This window comes from Diceros bicornis, chromosome 2 (assembly GCF_020826845.1).
Source record: "Diceros bicornis minor isolate mBicDic1 chromosome 2, mDicBic1.mat.cur, whole genome shotgun sequence".
NCBI lineage: Eukaryota > Metazoa > Chordata > Mammalia > Perissodactyla > Rhinocerotidae > Diceros > Diceros bicornis.
Genome location: NC_080741.1, coordinates 44,885,133 through 44,906,468, shown reverse-complemented (window position 1 = coordinate 44,906,468; position 21,336 = coordinate 44,885,133). Strand labels below are relative to the sequence as shown.

At 44.0% G+C, this 21,336-nt stretch overlaps 1 protein-coding gene across 2 annotated transcripts; it reads right to left on the bottom strand.

Moving 5' to 3' along the window:
- Positions 1-7,545: 7,545 nt before the first annotated feature.
- Positions 7,546-19,740, bottom strand: ZNF662 (zinc finger protein 662). Of its 2 annotated transcripts, none has more exons than XM_058555938.1 (6): positions 19,416-19,740; positions 17,688-17,814; positions 16,926-17,042; positions 14,791-14,892; positions 11,579-13,587; positions 7,546-7,931 (listed from the first exon to the last, which is right to left on the bottom strand). In XM_058555938.1, exons 1-5 carry the CDS (start codon positions 19,602-19,604, stop codon positions 12,560-12,562), a joined length of 1,563 nt encoding a protein of 520 aa, XP_058411921.1. In that variant the 5' UTR covers positions 19,605-19,740; the 3' UTR covers positions 7,546-7,931; positions 11,579-12,559. The 2 variants fall into 2 exon arrangements, with proteins under 2 accessions (XP_058411921.1, XP_058411932.1); XM_058555949.1 differs by having other exon boundaries at positions 16,926-17,039.
- Positions 19,741-21,336: the final 1,596 nt, after the last annotated feature.

The window sequence follows — 21,336 nt, the reverse complement described above, 5'->3', positions numbered from 1 at the left end:
AGCTTAATAATTCTTTATATTAAATTTCCCCTTCTTAAATCACTGTTGGTTTCTGTCTCCAGATTCAATGCAGACTGATAGAATCCTCAACTGGTCATTCCATACATTCATCTCTTTTGGGGACATTCCACCTCCCTGACCTATCCTGTTCTGGAGAAGCTTACAACTGTAGGGATGGAAATAATATTGAGTCAACTGGAGGGAAAACAAAAAATACAAATACAAAACAATAATAACAAATAACCCAGCATATAAATTAATTGTAAATAAGGCTGTCTTTAAGAAAATGGAGATTAAGGAGGCTGTAGTGAGAAAAGGCAGTATCAAAGAGACCTTCAGTAAGCTTCAAAAGGTCTTAAGGCTAGATAGGAATGAAGAAAGGGGAAGAGAAGGGGAGAGGGTATCTCGGGGAGCAGGAAAAGCACAGGCTCGGAGGTAGAAACTGAAATGGTACTTATTGCAGACAGTGAGCAGGGAGGACTGGCTGGGGTAGAGTGAGCATTCTGGGGGGTTGGGGTGGGGCAGGAGGTACAGCTGGATTGGGATAGTCCAAGAAGGGGAGGGCCTGCTAACTCGCAGTTGGGGGACACATAGACCAACAATTACATTTAAAAGTTTCTCTCCAGGATGAATTCTCCAGTGGTAAATAAAATTTGAGTTCCAAATGAAGATTTCCCCACATTCCTTATATTCACAGAGGTTTTCTCTAACATGGAGCCTTGGTGCTGCTTTAATCCTGATCTCTTATTGAAGCCCTTCTCACACTCTTTGCACTCATGGGGTTTCACCCAAGTGTGGATCTGCAGATGTTGATTTAGGCTGACTTTCTGCTTGAAGACCTTGCTGCAGTCCTTACATTGATAAGCTTTCTCTCCAGAATGAATTTTCTGGTGCTGGAGGAGATGGGGTAGGGTATTTCCCTGGTGTGCAGTGCTTGGTGGTGAATGAGCTGTGAGTTCAGACTAAAAGCTTTACCACACTGGAGCTTTCTCTCCAGTGTGGACTTGCTGGTGCGGAGTTGAAACTAAAGGCTTTGCCACATTCTTTACACTCATAGGGCTTCTCCCAGTGTGGATTCTCTGGTGTACAGCGATGGGAGATGCAGCTAAAGGCCTTGCCACATCCTTTGCACATGTAGGGTTGCTCTCCTGTGTGGGTCCTCTGGTGCTAAACAAAAGCAGGGCTAAATGTAAGCGCTTTGCCACACTCCTTACACTCGTACGGCTTTTCTCCAGCATGGATTCTAGGTCTTGAAAAAAGTCTGAACTGCAACTGAAATGTCTGCCACACATGCCACATTTATAGATCTCTTCACCTGGAAATTGCAGATGTTACATGATAAGAACTGACAGTGACAGTTTTTTCTGATTTGTTATGTGGACAACATCTATTTTCCACAGGAATTTTCTCATTATTTACTCCCTTTTTTTTTTGCTGAATCTCTCTTACTTTTCTTCATTCCACTCCTGAGATTTCCTGAATGCGTCTCTATCTTGCTTTCCGAGTCATAGGTGATTTGAAAACTAGGTCCCTGGGAAAGGTCTCTTAGATGTTCCTCTGAAGCCAAGCCATGGGATTTGCATTTCTCAGAAATGTCTTGTTTTGAGGCCAAAAGCTCTAATTCAGCCCTAATTTCACAACCTGAGAAAAAATAATCAATGCAAATGTCACCTCTTAGCAATGTTAGAGAGGAAACTGGATCATCAAGGACACAGCTGTATCCTGTAAATACGCAGCTTTTGAACGTTTATAAATTGGTCTCACAGAGTTTAGGGAGTGAAGAAAGACGAGGAAAAGTCCTGGGACCCAAAAGGGAAGGGGGCTACATCTGGTCTTATGGTCAAATATGCAAAGGAGACAAGATAATTATGGTTGGTTGGAAAGGATAACATTGTTGATAACAGAAATCTGATATTGGGAATGGCCTGAGATGACCAAAAAAGAATCGAAAAGCAAAGAGGTTATTACGTTGGGCGGGCTGCGGGTGGTGAAGGAGAGGTATATTGAATGCATTAGTAAGGAGATGAACAATTAAGAAGAAAGAAAAAGAATTAGGATAAAATTAAATGAGACTCCTCTTAATTAATTAATAAATACCAAAAAATGACAAGGCATGTCAGAGGCCGGGAGAAAATATATTAACATCACATATATTTTGAACTTGTATCCAGATTGTATAAAGAACTCTCAAAATTCAATAAGAAAACAACCCAGTTTTTTAAATGATGAAGAGATTTGAACAAACAATTCACAAAAAAGGATACAAGAATGACTAATAAGCAAATGAAAATATGCTCGACATCATTAGCCATTAGGAAAATGCAAATTAAAACCACAATGAAATAACAATACACACATCAGAATGGCTTAAATTAAAAAAGACTGACTATACCAAGTGTTGGTGAGGATGTGGAGCAACCAGGACTCTCTACACTGCTGGTGGGAATGTAAAATGGTACAACTATTTTTGAGAAACAGTCTGGCGGTTTCTTAAAAAGTTAAACACACATCTGCCCTATGGCCCGGCCACTCAACTCTTAAATGGAAGAGAAACGAAAGTGTTTGTCATACAAACACCAAAGGCTTGTATTTCAAAACGCAGAGCAGCTTGCACCCCACTGGGCAACAAGGCTTGGAGGTTTGATCCCCTTAACTGCCGGTAAATGTAGTTTCTTCTGCTTTTTGCCACAATATCTCCATCTCTCCTTCCCCTTGGATTTATTCCCTACTCATGCAAATGCTTTCTCCATATGACCAAAAGCAAGACTCAGACCACTCTGGATCTCCATCCTTTGAGTAATGCAGCCTGATGTGCAAGAGATTTTCTCTGAAAGCTCAACCTAACAAAGTACTAGAGAAGAATTCTGATTGGCCCAGCTTGGGCATGTGCCCATCCCTGGACCATTCTTTCAGGTCATGGGACTAGGAATAATTAGCCTCACCTGGGTCATATGCTAACCTCTACGGTCAGAAGATTAGGGGGTACTATAATTGTCCTACATCACCAGAATCACGTGTTTGGAGAGGCAAGGAATGGGTTGGTTCTCCCAAAGGAAGGGGAATGCAGTAACAGAAGAAAGGAGAACGAGTGGGCAGATAAAAACAGGTGTCCACTAGAGTCCACTCCTTTGGTATTCAGCAAATGTACAAATCTTTCTTATTATATATACAATCCAACAATAACCCTGACCTAGAATACTGCAATTATTCCATGTACCACAGGACACATATTACTCCCCTAGAAAGACCACCTGGAGTCATACTCAGCCTTGCATCTGGCTCCATGACCAAGATGGGTGATATACATTTGCCTAGCTTACACCTCAGAGACAGTCCCATGATCCTCCAACATATGAGATAATGGCACATTTATACACACCCTTACCCTCCCCTAAAGAGGGGAGGGGGGCTGTTCTGACTTAACAGACAACTTCTTTTGGCATGATATTGGGGACCTGAAACTCCTAGTTGACTGCATCAAATAGAATGCTTTTACCTACAACAGAAGATCTTAATTATGAGTATAAAGAGAATTTATTGGTTTGTTTAATTGAAAACTCTACAGGTAGTTCAGGCTTCAAGTGTGGGGTCATCCAATAGTTCATGCTGCCATTAATGCCGTTAGTGTTACAGCTCCATTTCTCTGCAATTCTCTTGACTCTGCTCTCTGCTTGACCTCATGGTGACAAGAAGACTGGCCACTTGTTGTTTCTGGGGCTATATGCGAGGCTTCCACACACAGTTGTGCAGTTTTTCCAGGAAGAAAGTAGGGGCTGAAACCCACACTATTCTGTTTGACAAACTGCGTATCCTGGTGCAAGGCTGCCTCTGCCCATACGAAGGACCACCTTTTCTTAGCACAGAAGCTCCAAACCCGAACCTGTGGGGCTGCATCTGTCCAAAGGAGCGCCTATTCCAAATCTCGCCACCCAGATTGGACACCTTTTTCTAATTTATCTGCCCAGAGCGGGTGTATTTCATAATTAATCTATCTGTCCACAGGAATACCTTCTTTCTAATTTGAACAAAGTCACTATATAGGCTAGTGGTGGCCATAGCTATATGCTTCTCAATTTAAATCCAAGAGTAAGGAGAGGGCATCTCCCCCTTAAACTATTTTTAAAAGTCCTGAGCTCCACTCTGTTCGGATCAACCCAGGTCACATGCCCACCACTGAACCAATAAATGTAGCAAAGGAAATGAGATTACTCTAATTGATGTAAGCCAGTCAGGGTCCACCCTGGTAGCTGGCAGTGTAGTTAAACCCATCCTATAAGGCTGTGAAATGTGGGTACCTATTAAAAAGAGGAAAGGAGAGAATGGATGCTGGAGGAGCAACCAATCAAGTCCACCACATCATCTATTATCAACTGCAGGGAAGGGAAGGGGCATCTGTCAGCTATTGAGCACTACCAGAGATCTTAAGATCCTTAATTTGGCCTTCTGACCTTGTAGTTTCAGTCTTTAGGCAACAGGACTGGGGGTTTGCCCTATCCTCCTAGATCTCCATTAAAGCATTTTTATTTTAGTATTGGTTCCGAGAGAGGCTTGAAAAATTAAACTGGTGAGAAGAGGCAGAGTCTCATACCTCTAGACCCTACCTCAGTTACCTGTGCTTTAGGACGAGAGCAGTCACCTCTGTCAAGCAGAGGGTGTTACCTGGCTCCTTTTGAATATCCTCATTTCTGGTTTTTGGACTCACTTTGACCTAGGGGAGAAAATTGGCTTTGCAGGTTGGTGGAATACAACTGATTTTGCAACTGATTTGTTTGCCAACTGATTTGTTTTGTCCACCCACTGTGGGCAAAAAAGTCTTCCCTTAATAAATCTATGCTTCCATTCTGGTGTTCCCTTTATGCTAAAACTCGTTCCTCCTTTGCAGCAGTTTCTAAAGGTTCAAAGAAATGATCAACACACTTCCAGATGTCGTTGTCCTATACAAGATTTTCTTAATACTAGCACTATTGGCATTTGGGCACAGATAATTCTTTGCAGTGGGGGATTGCCTTGTGCGTTGTAGTATATTTAGTAGCATTCTTGGCCTCTACCCACTAGATGCCAGTAGCAGCCCTCCCCCCAATTGTCACAACAAGAAAATGTCTCTAAACATTGCCAGATGTCCTCTGGGAGAGGGGAGCAAAATCACCTTCAGTTGAGAACCACTGATCTATATAGATACAGTCACTCATTCCTTGAGAGAGTAAGACATGATTGAGAAGTAGAAGCAGAGAAGTGTGGCTATAGCTGAGACCTAAGTGGGAGATTGAGGGGAGATAGAGTAAAACCATAGATTGAAACAAATCAGTATTACAGTTTTCAATATTCACCTGAGGAATTTGGATATTGTTTTATAGGCAACAGAGACTCATTAAAGGATTTTCAGAAAGAGCGATATAATAATTAGATTTTCATTTTCATTTTGATCTTCGAATGGGAGAGGGGATTGAAAAGACAATAGCTATCACAAAACTCTAAGATGGTAACTATGTGAAATAAAGCAGAGGAGGCAGAAAGGAAGTGACAGACCTGCTGCATTTGTGAAACGGAATCACTAAAACCTGATCAGACTGCTTGTAAGAGTGCAGGATGGAGAGCAGCTGAGGTTTCCATAAGGTTCCTGGCTTGGATGACTGGAAGGGTGGTGGAGAAAACAGAGGTTAATGTGTACCTCTGGGGAAGAATAATAAATTCATTTTTGTATCTGCGGCACCTAGATGTAGTTTAATCTAAATGGGTGAATAATCTTGTCACCTAGTGACACTGTATAGAGTTCAAAGAGGGACAAGATTGGATACTTTGGGGACTACTTATCTTTAAAGGTTGGACAGAAGTGGAGGAACTCAAAGGAGGCAGGAACTTACAGGTGAGGAACATCAAGAGAAAGTGGTGTCTCAAGAGTCAAGAGGACATTTTCAAGGTGTGTAAATTATCAACAGGGATACACGCTCTAGAGGATGAAGCCAAAGAAGCCTCAGCTCAAGGAGTTTGGTGGCAGCAGAAGCCAATTGCTATGAGCGGAGTGGAGAGAGAGGAAATGGAGAGTAGCTATCATGAACTGGAACTAGTCTTTCAGAACAGCTCCCACTTTGCAGGGCAACAGCCTCCAGCCCCATCTGCAGGTTGAGCTGGCATCAAGGCTCTATGGATGGATCATGCCCACCTCTTGCGTATGCTTTGAGTTGATTTTCAGCTTCCATATTAGCATGATTTGTGGCTTCCCTCAGGTATGTCTGTTAGCTTTTCAGAAGTTTCACTTTATACATCCTGGCTTGTTTGTTTTTTAATCTTACTTGCCACCAGTTTCTGGCATATACCACTCCCCTCCGTTTCTTCTTCCCTCTTCACAAACCCTTGCATTTTTCAAAGGAACATCAGGGAATCTGATCTGTCACCCCCAGGGCAGACGTATCAGGGGAGCTTAGTCCCATTTGCATGAGTATCTTTTGACCCTCCCAGGAAAATAATAAAATATATTTGGGCCTGGTGGTTAGATCCTACACATTCAGAATTAATATTTTCTCAAAGAGAAGGGGGCAGAGTCAAAAGCCTACGGCAGCCACTCCTGGTGGGCAGGAAACTCATCCAAGGGGAAAAGAAATCTATAGTATAGGACACTACCCGAGATCAACAAATTTACTTTTTGCCTTCTTCTCTCACACCAATTCTTTCTCATTACTTTTTATATTATCAACAGAATAAAGTTTCTATTTGTTATATACTTGAAAATGAATGAATAACTTTTTATCAATGTTAGTGGGTACAATATAGTGGAAACCAGAAGGTAGTGGGTCTCAAGCCTCATTCATGCTAAGCACACTTTAGTACAGCTTGGACAAGGTATGCTGGAAATGGGGGTGAAGGCTGAAAAATGCAGTTGCTTAACCCCAAAATCTGTATCACTTATACCAGACAAATACAGTCCTTCTTTGGGTGAAAAAATGGTAAAAGCCAGTTCTCTTTGTTTTCTCTTTTTGATAAAGTAAGGAAGCAACTTTTCACTCTGTAACTTACATCTCAATCACCAGGCACAGAAATGACTTTCAACTTCAGAGAATCTGCTATAGGTCTGGACTCTGTCCTTCTCAACAAGTATTGGAACATTGTTCAACAAAACAAAGCCTCTTGCAGATATGAATCAACACCTGGTTATTCCACAATGACCTCACTAAAATGTAGGTGACATGGCAGACCCAAAATTCACCTAGGTAGGGTAGAGGAGCCTGGAAGAGACCTCAAAGAGATAGGAAGTTATCCACTAGAGAATCTGAAACTGAGAGTATATTTTCATCAAGTTTGGAAGGTATGCTATGGGGTGACAAAACATCAGTCTGGTGGTTTTCATGAAATTAAGTTTAGGGCATGAGAGGCACCTATTTAGATACTCAACCTCTAAGCAACTGAGATGAGATACAAATGAGGACCTGGTGTGACTACCAAGCAAGAGAAAAAGGCGACATTAAGGTGCTGTACAAAAAAATAGTGCTTTCAAATATAAGCCTGTATCAGTATGACTAAGTTATAAATGACAGAAAACCCAAATCTAACTAGTTTAACAAAAGATGTTTATTGGGTCACATAGCTGAAAATTCCAGAGGTAGGTCTATTTCAGGTAAGGCTTGGTCTAGTGGCTCAAATGATGTCACCAAGGCCCCAGTTTCTCTCTGCTTCACCACTGTCTTCTTTGGTATTGCTTCATCCTTAGGCTCCACATGATAGCACCAGGAAGCTCCAGACTCTCTCCTTCAAATAGAAAAATTGTTGCTACAGTTCCAGGCCTCACGTCTTCCTACGTATACACACCACACAGAGGAGAACAGAGACTATCTCCTTTGGTCCCTCTCAAAGAAGTCTCTCTCTTCCAGAAGGCGCAGTAAATCTCTCCTCATACGTCCTTGGCTCTGTGGTCAAAGGGATAGGATAAGTTGATGGACCTAGGCCAAACAAGATCCACTTATGAAGTTGGGGGTGGAGCCAAACCAGGTGGCTGAGAAAGGATGTTTTCCCAAAGAATATTTGGGTTACTGTTCCCAGAGAGAAGGTGAATGGATGCTGGGAACCAAATAGGAGACGAACATTACAGAGCTCTGACTGAAGGTCACAAAGACATGTTCAGAATTGCGGGCACTGATTTAAAACTGAGTTGCTTCTAAAACGGGCAACTCTATAGCTGTTTCTGGGTTGCAAAACAGGAGGGATTTAATTATTCATTTCCCTAAGAGATTCTGGGCAGGCCAGCTAATTTTCAATATGTGAATGACTCTATACATTACATTTCCTCACTTTCCAATCCTACTTTTGAAAATTTTGAAGACAAAATGTTACCATAATCAATTCTTCATTTTAATATATTGTTAATTGCACTTTGTCAGAAAGTATTTTAAATTTCTACCTTTTATATTTCTCCAAAATTTAGGAACTGAGTATTAATTTTATTCCTCTTCTGACTTTGAGATGTGTGGAAGGTGTCATTACAAATTGGAAGGTCTTCCATGTTACAATTCCTTCATCACAGTCTATAGAGACTTTGATACAGGCTCAGGGCTTCCAAGTGCCTGTCTCTGGGCCTCTGGTAAAGAAAAGACCAGTTAGGAACTCTCTTGGTAGGGTCCATCCATTTCCACATGCCACTTTTTAATCCTCCTGAAATACCTATCTTTTGCCACATTTTGATAATTCTCTCATTGTGATACTTCTAAAATTTGTCTAGCCATTCCACCACTCTGTCTATAAACATTTCCATCTTTGAGGGAGAGAGTTCCTAGGGTTGATCAACTTCCATGATGCTCCTCTGTAAGTCCAAACTGTTTCTTCTCTTTCATGGTTCCATTTCCATGGGTTCTTATTCCTATTCACTCTCTCTCTCTCCCATTTTAAGATACTGACCTCATCTAGCATATACGTCATCTTCACTGTGGGAGCTTATGAATATTTAGGATTTTAATGATAACCTCCTTGTAGCTCTGGTCCAAGCTTCAACCCTATTTCAACTGCTGCCTGTGTAATGTGTCCACTGGTAACATTGCCAATCCCTCGCTAACTGCTCTTTCTTAGCATCACTTCCTGGCCCTTCCCCTGTCCAACTCCCTAAATACTGAATTGGCATTTCACAGGACTCTATCCTGGGTCCTCATAGTTTGCTATACTCTTTCTGGGGGCAGTACTGTCCAAGAGAACTTTTTGCAATAATGAAAATGTTCTACGTCTACACCACCCACTATGGTGGCCAACTGCCACATACAGTTATTGTGGGCTTGAAATCTGGCCAGTGTGACTAAGGAAATAAATTTTTAATTTAACTTTAGAATACCCACATGTGGCTAGTGGCTACTGCAATAGATAGTGCAGCTCTAGAGGATCATTCATTTCTTCCCACGGCTTTAAATACCTTCTGCTCATTTGATGACTCCCAAATGTACAGCTCCAGATATGACTACCCTAGAGCTCCAGCCCGTATACACAACCACTTCCTTGAAATTTCTCCATGCATATCTCACACATACCTCAAATCTTATCCAAAACAGAGTTCTAGATTTCTCCCTCCCCAAATCTATTCCCGTTCCAGTCTTATTCATTCCAGTAAATGGCACCACTGTCTGACTCAGCTGCTCATGCCACAAACCAGAAAGCTATCCTTGTTTCTCCCTGTCCATTACTTCTTGTATCCAATTCATTAGCAGGTCATTGATTTTATTTACAAAATAAATCTACCTTCAATCCATTTCCATTACCACCATGCTCTCCAGGCCACCATCCTCTCCAACCTGGACTGCCAGCAGTCTCCAACATGATCTCTCCTTTCACTCTTGTCCCTTTATAAACCATTTCTACTTAGCAGCCAGAGTGATCATCTTAAAATAGGAATCAAACATGTCATTCCTCCATTGACATGGCTTCCATTTAATGGCTTCTTTTCACTCAGGATGGAATTGAATGATCTGGCCCACCTATCCTACAAACCCAACTGTGCCACACATACCCTTGATCATTACGCTATAGCTAAAACCTTTCGATATCTTGAACGTGCCAAACTCTTCACACAAGGAGTCTGCACAGCTGTTCCCTCTGCTTGCTGTTCTTCCCGTTCTTGATATAAGCAACTCTTTCTCATCCTACAAGTCTTAGCTTTAACGTTACCTCTTAGGATAGGCCTTCCCTAGCCATCTATATAAAGAGGGTCCCTCCCCAACATTCTCTCTCTCTATAACTTGTTTATTCCCTTCATAGCACTTAGCAATTTTTAATAATTTTGTTTACTTGATTTTTCTGGTCGGTCTATGTGCAAGGAAGGCAGGGAGCAGGTCTGACTTACTGTTTACACAGCACCAGGCACAGTGCTTTGCATGCAGCCAGGTGCTCAGTAATATTTGCTTAATAAACTACTTCCCCCAAACACGTTCACATCACTCATTTCCATTTCCTGGTTCCATGTAGTACAAAATAAAATTTTTACTGCTTATTAGAGGTTACCCTAGCTGAACTATGCTAGGCCAAGTTCTCTTATTACATGGCCTAGGCTTCAGCAATCAGGGACTCTAGAGCTATTAATGTTTGTAATTTTCAGGAAGAAGTTTGGTCCAAGAAGGCCTCTGGCTTCTCCACTTTGCTCCTTAGTCAACAATAAATATTAACTGGCAGGGAGCTTATAAAGTGGGGTGCCTAAATAGCACGAGGCAAACTGCAGTATGAAAAATGGCTCAAAAGGTGAAGAGTCTGGAATGGATGTTTCAATTCTGCTTTGGCCAGCATTCTTCTCCTCTGAATAGGGCCTTTGGTTTTCTAACCCTTTAAAATGTTTAATAGGGCCTGCCCCGTGGCTTAGCAGTTAAGTGCGCGCACTGTGCTGCTGCCAGCCCGGGTTCGGATCCCAGGCATGCACCGACGCACCGCTTCTCCAGCCATGCTGAGGCCGCGTCCCACATACAGCAACTAGAAGGATGTGCACCTATGACATACAACTATCTACTGGGGCTTTGGGGGAAAAAAATAAATAAATAAAATTAAAAAAAATAAAATGGTTAATACCATTATCTAACATCCTTCATTTCTTCAGAATTGGTATTAACAGCCTGTATCCTCTTTTAAAAATATTAATGTTTTATTTTATAGACTCCTGCTATCAAGTAGAGTTAGTTAATTTTGGAATGCTTCACTTTCTCCTTATTTGCTGTGGAGAACCTGTGTTCCTAGCATTTGTTTTATCTTTGATCCTGGACCTAGGAAGGGCATTTGTGACTCTGATGGCAAGACACTGGATTATATTGCAACTGCTAACTGGCTGAGGCTACCTAACAGAGCATTAACCATCATCAGAGAGTGACCATTTCTTCCTCCCCTGGTGATGGCCCCACAGCTTACTTTGGGCCGTGGGCTACTAGGGTGATGAGAAGGGGATAGACTGGGAGAGGATTTAGGATAGTGGTACAAGGAAAGGGGTTGTAGCTACACAAATTTTTATGAAAAAAATCTCCCACTTGGTTTACATTTTCCCAGTCTCAGAGCACTTCTTATAACACAAGGGCAATCAGGTCTCCCAAGATTGCATAACCCGAATTACCCTCCACTGCTTTCCTTAAGTTACCTTGGTGATCTCAGGAGAATCACAACTTCTGAGGAAGAGGAGGTCCTGGAGTTGACAATGTAACTGCAATGTCATCTACATCAAATAACAGTTTCCAGTGAGGGAGACTTATGAAAGCAGCATTAATAAATACTTGTATATGTGTAGAAAGAATATATCCAGAAAGATACACAACTAGTAACAATGATTGTCTCTGAGGAGGACTGGGAGACAGGAGTGACAAGGAAATTTACTTTTCACTGAACACCTTTTTGAACTATTTCATTTTTTTTTATCATAAGCTTGTTATATCTAATCAAAAGTAAATAAGTTTAAAAATCTGAAAAACATAAAAGAAATGCAGTGTTAGATCATCAAAGAGCCATTCGGATGCAGACATTTAGCTGGACTAACAGACATGAGACAATTAGAAAAATATAAGGCAGCACATAATTAAATACCAACTTGGGTGGTACTGATTACAAGTAGAAGAGGAAGAAAGGTCTGCTCAGTTGAAGGAACTGTGGTCTTAGATAAGGAAGTGAAATTTTTGGCCCAGGGAAACTTGAGAAAATAACAATAGACAGAAGCAGAAATGTGCACAAAGAAAGAACATAAAATCTGGAGTCAGATAGGCCTGGTTCCAATCCATAACTAGCTGAGCAAACTTAAATGAGTTTTATAACCCTTTCAGCCTCAGATTTCTTATTTGTAAAATGGAGATAAGAGTATCTACCTTAATAGGGTTAAGAAAAATTAAAGAATGTATGTAAAGTGGTTAGCACAGTACCTGACACAGAGTAGGTGCTCAACCAAATGTTGCCTAGTATAAACGTGGTTAAACAAGGGAACCAGTCTTGCTAGAGTACAGGGTATCTGTTCAGAAGGCACAAGATAATATTGGCTATTCGAGGTACAGCAAATTGTGGACTGTCATCTCATTTTGTCTCTGGGGTTCCTGTAGCATAAGAATTATAAACAAGTGTCACCCTTAAGCATTCTCTAATGTTCAAGGTGAGAGGTCTGACAGTTGTAGGATTTCTCTCTAGAATGGCGCCTCTGGTGCTTAATCAAAACAGAATTCTGACTAAAGGCCTTCTCACAGTCATTACATTTATAAGGTCTTTCCCCAGTATGGATTCTCTGATGTCGGATAAGGTGTGCTTTGCAAATGAAGCTTTTCCCACAGTCAGCACATTCATGAGGCTTCTCCCCAGTGTGGACCCTCTGGTGCTGAGCAAGATCTGAGTTCCACATAAAGCCTTTCCCACAGTCCTTACATTCATAAGGCTTCTCCCCGGTGTGGATTCTCTGATGTCGAAGAAGGGCTGGGTTCCGAGTAAAGCTTTTCCCACATTCCTTACATGTATATGGTTTCTCCCCAGTGTGGATTCGCTGATGTTGTGTAAGGCTTGTGTTCTGACTAAAGCCCTTCCCACATTCCTTACATTCAAAGGGTTTCTCTCCAGTATGTATTCTCTGGTGCCGAATGAGATTTGACTTCCAAACAAAGGCTTTAGCACATTCTTGACATATGTAGGGTTTCACCCCCGTGTGAATTCTCTGATGTGCAATGCAATGTGATCTAAAACTGAAAGTCTTCCCACATGCCTTACATCCATAGACCTTCTCTCCATTATGAATTCTCCGATGTTCATCAAAGTCTTCATTTTGATCAAAACACTTGCCACATTCTTCACATGTGTAGAATACTTGCTCACTTAGAATTTGCTGATGTACAACAAGGTGAGTATTAACATCAGTATTCTCTGAACACTCTTCTACTGAGATCATCTCATCTTTGACAATCACTTCTATAATATCATTTGTAGAGTTCTCCACACTTCCTCCATTGGGGTAGTCAGGCCATCTCCCTAACCTGCTTTTCTCCTCTTCCCAGGTTTTTCCAAACCAGAATTCTTGGGATCCACACCACTGGGGTCCACTTGATAGCACCATGTGCTCCTGTGCCTCCTCAAAAATTTCCTCCTTCAGAATAAAATCTTCTTCCTCACTCTTCAACACACCCTCTGAAAGAAGAAATTAGAGCTGCAAATGTCATCATTACTCATGACAGAGTGACTACAGTCAACAAGTAGTATTAATATGTCCATTTTTCTCCAAGTAACACCCCTGTGTCTAAGTGCCCCTGTCCTAGCTAAAAATGGCAAAACAGGGCTAACACACAGAAAGCAACCAAAAGCAATGGGCAAAAACTAGACAGAATCCCTGAAAGCTGTGATTCCCAGCACTAGACCAAACTTGGGGGCTGCTCTCAGGAAATAGTTGAATTGAATCTAAGGGAGATAGAATTCCTCCTAGGTATTCCAGTTTATAACATGAGAAGAACAGGCAAGGATTCAGAGCAGCAGACCTGTTCAGAAATAAAGATAACTTTGTGGTATACCTGGGAAGCCTGAGTTTGTCACACACAGAGGAGCAGTGAGAAGAATCTTCCTCATACTTTTCAACACTAAAAGGAAATGGAGTCTTCTCATTCAATCCCAACACCAGGTCCACTAGGAAAAGGGCTTCCCCAAACTACTTCAGATAGAGTTGGGCAAACTCCATCCTCTTTGTTCCCATAGTGTCTTATTCACCTCTGTTACAGCATCCCATTTTGCTGTAATTATACATTTATGTATAATGTCCCACTAGACTGTGAGCTCTTCCAAGATAGGGGTCATATATTATGTGATTTTTGATCCCTAGCAACTAACACAATGAGTAAAATACAGCATTTACTTTTATAATTTTATTTATTTATTTTTTCCCCCAAAGCCCCAGTAGATAGTTGTATGTCATAGCTGCACATCCTTCTAGTTGCTGTATGTGGGACGTGGCCTCAGCATGGCCAGATAAGCAGTGCGCCGGTGCGCGCCCGGGATCCGAACCCGGGCTGCCAGCAGCGGAGCGCGCGCACCCAACTGCCAAGCCACGGGGACAGCCCCTACTTTTAAAATATTGGTTGACCACAGCAGCCAGATAGGTAGGCCATCTATGCAGTCTGAGCCTAACACCCAAGACTCACCCAAATTTAATTAATTGACATGTCCAAATGAAAGCTGGAAGTTTAGAGTCTGAGTTTCCTCTTGATTAATTGGTTGATTTGGGGATTTTTAGTGGGTCTTTTGTTTAGAACACAAATGGTAAAATGGAATTTTAACATTTTACAAAGGAAATAGAGGAAAACATATGACTGGAAGAAAAGTGCTCGTTTCTCTCTCACTTACCATTACAAATTAGGCTTGGACTCTCTCCTTGCAGTTTCAGGTTCAATGGCTCTTCCACCTGCTCAAGATGAGAGATCCCAGCAGGCTTTAGAAATGGATATCCTGCCAGGGTCAAGATATAAATAAGGCTGGCTCAGTCGGAGGAGTGGGGCCCATTAGGAAAGGAACAGAGATGGAAGTGGTGGGGAGAAGGAAAGTGAGTGGAAAGACTGGTAACACAGAAGACCTGAAACTTGAGGGTATGAGAATATAAAGGATAGGAAACAGAGGTACGGGGAAGTTGCGATTCCATCAGTTCTAAAAAAATACGAAAACATATCACTCATGTTAAAATGTCAAGAAGAAATAGGAAAGACTACAGTCACTTCTGCACCTGCCCCTAGGAGGTAAAAGCCAGTTCACATAGAAAAGAATCAGGATAGGACAGAATTGCAAAGAGCTGTTCTTGAGGCTGTGCTGGGAAACCACAATCTCTTAGTTTCCTTCCTTCCTATTTATCTATCGCCCTCTCTCTCCACAAAGGATCAACCATGGGTCTCTCTATGGCATCCATAAGAAATGGCCTCATAGCCTCACTTAGCCATTTCCAGAAGTCACTTCTTACTCTAATGATAGACATCTCTATTTACAAAGGTCCATTGTAATAAATTCTTCAGGCTCAGCTAAGATCTGTCTCTTTGTAACTCCCATTTGAAGCCTCCTAAGAAACAGATCAATTCTACAACTTCCAAATGATGACCTTTTATGTTGTTAAAGCCAAGAACTGTGCGTCCCCTGAATATTCTCTTCTTTAAGACAAAAGTGGACGTTGAGTAGGGACATGTGCTCCAAGAAGGTCTGCTGCAGGTCAGAGTTAGGGATTTGCTCAAGGAATAACTTAGCTGTTAGCTTTCTGCCTAAAGCAAAGATGGGAAATTCCCTTGGGTGGTGGGGAGAATAAGCACTGAGATCCTAAGGGAATGTAAAGGACGCTGTAGTTGTCTCTCTACATCCTTTCTATCCCTCCCCCATTGTGGAGCAGCCATGCCCTTTGGTGGGGAGTGATCCCAACTCCAACTCCTAGTGCAGGCCCCCACTGGTCTACACCAAGCAGGGTATCCCATCCCACTCACTACATGAGACCGGTTCAGGGATCAGCAGTCCAGGCAAAGTCAATCAGTGCACAATATGTCCCTGGCCACAGTGATTGATTTAGAGCTGGCATAAGACTTAAGATGGTGCATTAGAGCAGTACTTGGGACTTTGATTTGCAATGGTTAAAGCCTGAAGAAGGCCCACCCTGTTTCTATCCCTAGGTATGAAGAAGCAGAGTCCTGGTTACAACTACCAATCACCTTACAACTGGAGCCAGACTACAGACAAAGCCAACACACAAGGAGACAGAGAAGAGCAGAGATTGGAATTCTGATAAAACTGTACCTGCAACCCACGCTACCTATGGAATTCCCAGTTACAGAAAACAATAATTCATCTTTATTGCTTAAGCTAGTTTGAATTGAGTTGTTACTTGCAATCAACAGTATCCTAATATGGAAAGGCTGCCAGACACAGCAAGGAACTATGAGAATGGGGAAGTTGAGGGCACTGTGCCCACAGAAGAGCCCCTGTGGGAAGAAGATGGAATGGGACCAAGGAGGCAATAAGGGGACACATTTCTCACTAGGAAATTAGAAGCTGGAAAGCCCTGTGTTGGGTTTGTCAGGGTTTTCCCCACCAGAAATCCCTAAAGAATAGGAACTATTTGGCTGGGGGTTATTGAGACTTCTTGATTTCTAATGATAAAGATGGCCACAATACCCCAAAGGGCAATCAGAATCTTAAGCAGGCTGGGAAAGTAGAAAGGCCATCTCAGATCAGAGAGTAAACAGACAAGTCAAGGAGTAAAGATAAATAGTGGCCATGATAAGAACAGTAGAGATGGGGAAAAGGCAAAACAGGTGAATGAAGATGGCACACAGAGGAGCCAGGACGAGCAAAACAAGGACTCAAAAAGATGGAAAACATAAGAACACAGAGGAGAAAAAGGAATCCCACTGGGGTCCACAGCACTAGGTTAGGAGAACACATACCTATGACAATTTAAAGATCAAGACAAGGGAACTGGTCAGATGACTGGCACATGTGTCCTCACTCACCTGAGGAGATGCCCCTTGGGCCCTCTCCATCCAGAGCTCCCTGAGGAGCCGAGCACCAGGGTGCTTCCCCTCGCTCCAGCTGGGAAATCAGAGCCGGTTTGGGAAATGGAAATGCTGCTTGAGGGGAAGGAAATGGGACAGGCAGGTGAGTGGGGTGACACAGAACAATCCCAGGGCTCCTCCCAGGCCTGTGTCTTCAGGGGCAGGAGAGGAAAGAAGGGAAATTACTAGCGAACGCGAGGAAAGAAGTCCAGGGAAAGGGGCAGGAGACCCAGGGGAGAGGGGCCAAAAGGCTTACAAAGGTCAGGAAGTAGACAGAGTAAGAGGTGCTCAGTAACGGTGTGAGTGAGAAAACAGATGATTTCACTCATTGAGGAACTGAGCTTTCTTGGTCTCTCCCTCTCTCAGAGCTCCCAAGTCCAGACATCTGTATGAGGATGCCTGGTATTGGGCCAAGTCTCCCAAACTGAGGGGATGGGGAACTGAGGGCTTGGTGTGGCACCAGGAATCTGCTTTCTTCCCACTGCACATGGGTTAGGAGGTGGGCAGCTCTCATCCTGGGACAAGAAAGTCCTCTGTGAGGCCTGATTTGATACCAGGACTTCCTACTTCCCAGCAACCGCTAAGGTTGGGTCAGCAAGAATCCAAGATCCTGAAGTTGCCACTCAAGTGAGAGTTACCAAAGACTCCTCAGCCTTTGAGGAAGAAGAAGCCAGCAAACTTTAAAAGGCAGAGGCAGAGTCCAAAGGGAAAGACCCTTACCCAGGGAAGCCACAGCCCCATAATTGTCCAGCATCACATCCCTGTACAGGGCCCTCTGAGCAGGGGCCAGGCCAGTCCATTCGTTCTCAGAGAAGTAGACGGCTACATCCTCGAAGGTCAGTGACTCCTGAAATAACATGTGTTTAAATACCCTAGGACAATCCCAGGACCTGGGCCTGGAGTAAGGGGTAGGCCATGAACTAAGAGGTACTGATGGGGATGCCTGTTGAGTTTCTGGATTTTGTCTGTCTAAGGAAACTTTCAGCAAATTTTTGCCCCTACCTACAGAGATATAAGGGATTAGCCATCAAGTTTCTCATGTCTCTTCATTTCTAATTCAGCAGACATCCTCTCATCTTTTTCACGAGGCTCTGCAACTTTTCCCTTTTCCTCCCTACGCCCAAAACAACTATTTGTGCTCTAGGTGCCTCCTTTCTCCACAATGTGTCCTCCTTCGAGGATTGTCAACGCTTCATAACAAGGGCAACGCCCATTTACGGAGGCTGTGCCAAGCACTTGACATATATTACTTTGTGTATGCCTCACAGCCTATGAGGAGGGCATTAGATCCATTTTGGAGAAGAGGAAACCGAGGCTCAGAGATGAACTTGCCCCAAAGTTACAGGACTGAGACAGAACTCAGGCCTGTTTGACTTTGGCTCTTATCTACTGTGCCACACTTCCTTCTATTGACACTCCTGCTGCCCCTGTGTAGCACCCTGTCTCTTCTTTCCCTCCCAGTCACTGCCACCAGTCCAAGAGGCAGCTAAGGGCACCTCAGAACACTCAGGGTGCTCCGGAGGCTGTACCAACGGGCCAGATGTGAACTCTGGGTTTACTCCCTGCACTTCCCCACCCAACCCCCACCCTGCTCTTTCTTACCCACCTCCCAGTCCCAACGTCCCCTTTTTCTACACGTCTGGGATCTCAAGCTCCTGTAGACTTTCTTTCCTTTCTCTCCCACGGTTTGCTTTAAGAAACACAAACAGTACTAACAAACAGAGCCATCAAGACTTCGTATAATTCCCAGCCACTGCCTCATTCAGGATCTCAATATCCATACTATGGAGGGGCTGATTCTGGTCCACTTCACATCAGTCCTTGCCCAACAAAGTCCCTACAGTGACGTACCCAGCATTCCAGGACTCAAAGGCTTTGGTTGGCTCACCTTTGCCCACCTAAAAGAGTCCAAATCCTCTGCACCACAGACAATTCCATTCACCATTTAGGGCCCCAGCTTACCTGCCAAGAATCATCTCTTACACCACCACCCTCATCCCCTATCCTGTCACCACCCTCTTATGAACCCGAACCCTTTCCTTGCCCAGATCTGTGCCCTTGCACCTGCAGCTCCCCTTGTCTTAAGATCCAATTTCTTCCTCCTGCGCCTGCAAACTCATTTTCATCTCAAGACCCACCTCGAACATAACCAGCTCTGTAAAACCAGTGTCACAGAAATTCTGGGAATTCGTCGCTGCGCACAGCGCCCTGTGAACACCTCCGCCCCAGCACTTGGCTCATGCCTGTGCAGCTGCGCGTGTGCTTCCCCTGCCGGCGCAAGTCTGAGGGGTGTCGATTCCACTCTGCCCCCCGCCTGTTCTTCCGGGCCCTCACTCTAGGCTGTACCCCGACTTCCCAGTCGCCACACTGCCCCCTCTCCGCCCCTTTTCTGGACCTAGAGCCCGGGGCAGAGCCGAGCCAGCTTCGTGGCGCCGGCCCCGCACTCACCGGGCGCGCCCGGGCCGGCGCGGGCTGTCCCGGCAGCAGCTCGAGTGCAGGGCCGAAGCGGGCCCTGCTCGCCAAGGCCGCGGTCGCCATGGCCCGGGTCGCCCTCCGGGGAAGCGAGCGCACCCCAGGCCCTATCCGGGGCTGCTCGGTGTCGGGGAGGGACGCTCCGGACCGGGGCGAGCCTGACATAACCGCCCCGCGCCCGGGAGTCACCCGGGCAACACCCAGACTCCACGCCCCGCCAGCCTGGCCAAGCCCACTCCCAGATCACCACGTTCTGCGCGGGCCAGAGCCCCGCACTAGAGAGGTGGAGGCTGCAGCGCTTGTACCGCTCCGGCTTCTCTAGGACGGTGGAGGGCGCCGCGTCTCTGTGGTCCTCCCTTCTTGCCCGGCAAAGGAGTGAAGGGAGAGTGGTCCAGCTCTCCCGGAGGCCTCGACTGCCCCGGCGCGCCGCTGCAAGGATGGAGGCGAGCAGGCGGCCAGAGAGGAGGCTTCCTCTCGGAATCCTTTCCCGGCCCTCTTCTTCCCACTGACCGCCCTTCTTCACCTCTCTGCACCCTTGTAGGATGGATACCGATGTAAGGCAGCATAGTTGACTATGTCTGTTCATATATCTGCCTCCCTTTACTAGGTTCTACATTCCCAGAGAGCAGATTACGTCCTTGGTACGTTCATCTTTGTGTCTCTTACATCCGCCCAATGTCTAGCACCTCTTAGGGCCCAATTTCTTTAAGTGCCAAGGAACATTTGTTGAATAAAAGAATGAATGAATCAATGTTGAACCAGGTTTTCAGTTGAAGTAAGCCCCAAAGAGAGGAAATGGCTTACCTAACATCACACAACATGTCAGGAAGCTAAACTTTTAAACAAAGTTGTGGAAATAAAAGATGACCACCCACATGAGAATAAGCAAAGTCTATTTATTCAGAGCTTGGTATAGCAAGGGAGTCAACTACCATTACTTGCATTTGGCAGAGACTCTAAGTTAGGCAGAGAAGTGGGAACGCTTTATAGTAGGAAAAAGGGAAGGCTTCAGGTATGCTCTGATTGGAGACTGTTGGCATAGGGGGCTAACCAGAAGCAAAGCATCTCATGTGATTGGTTGGGGGAGCATATTAATCAAATTCTGGCTGTTTGGGGCTGACTGCTACAGGGATTATTTTGGCTTCCTGGACAGGTTGTTGCAGATTGTGGGTCAGAGTTCTATTTTTCTATATGGTCTGGCCATTGTCCATTTGTATATTCAGTTTCTTGGGGTAAACAAGGTAAGAAGATGTTTGCTTCACAGGAATTCAAGTCTACAGGCTTAGATGCCTTACAGCTCCCCAGGTACTGAAAGCTTACAGATACCATACCTGTAAAAAATCACAGAGCAAAGGAGACCTCAGATGAGCTCCTAGGTTGGTTGGTTGGTTGGTTTCTAAGAGGATACTAGAGAAGCTTGTAAATGGACACTCGCTTATAGCCTGTGAGCACTGAGAAGGAAGGAATGACTCTTACCCTGGGTAAGATCACTAGGAAGGTTGAACATACGACAAATGTACCCATGATTTTCTTAGGGACAAGATGGAGAAAAATGGACTGAGTGACAAAACAATTTCTTAGCTAAGAACAAGGAGCCTTCAGATGCCTGATTGCTAAGTCACAGTCGACCAGAAGGAAGGTCTCTTATGGCTCTCATGTCTTGCCTACACCATATGCCTACACTCATCCCTAGTTAGCGCAGAAATTCCTTTCTTATGTAACTTATAACAGCCTAGAACATCTCCTACCCTCTGACATGTGGGCCATGCCAAGACCACCTTAGGAGTTGTCACCTCATAATTCATGATCACTATAATCATTATCCATAATTGCTCAAATCCAGCAAGCATAGCTGGGAGGCAAAAAAAAGCACTACGTTAAGTTTCAGTATCCCAGC

Coding starts and splice junctions, on each gene's coding strand:
- ZNF662 (XM_058555938.1), bottom strand. CDS start 19,604: ATGTCAGGCTCGCCCCGGTCCGGAGCGTCCCTCCCCGACACCGAGCAG. Junction 17,043..17,687: donor TGGGGCTGTGGCTTCCCTGG/GTAAGGGTCTTT, acceptor CTTCCCCTCAAG/CAGCATTTCCATTTCCCAAA. Junction 14,893..16,925: donor CCCAAGGGGCATCTCCTCAG/GTGAGTGAGGAC, acceptor TGACCCTGGCAG/GATATCCATTTCTAAAGCCT.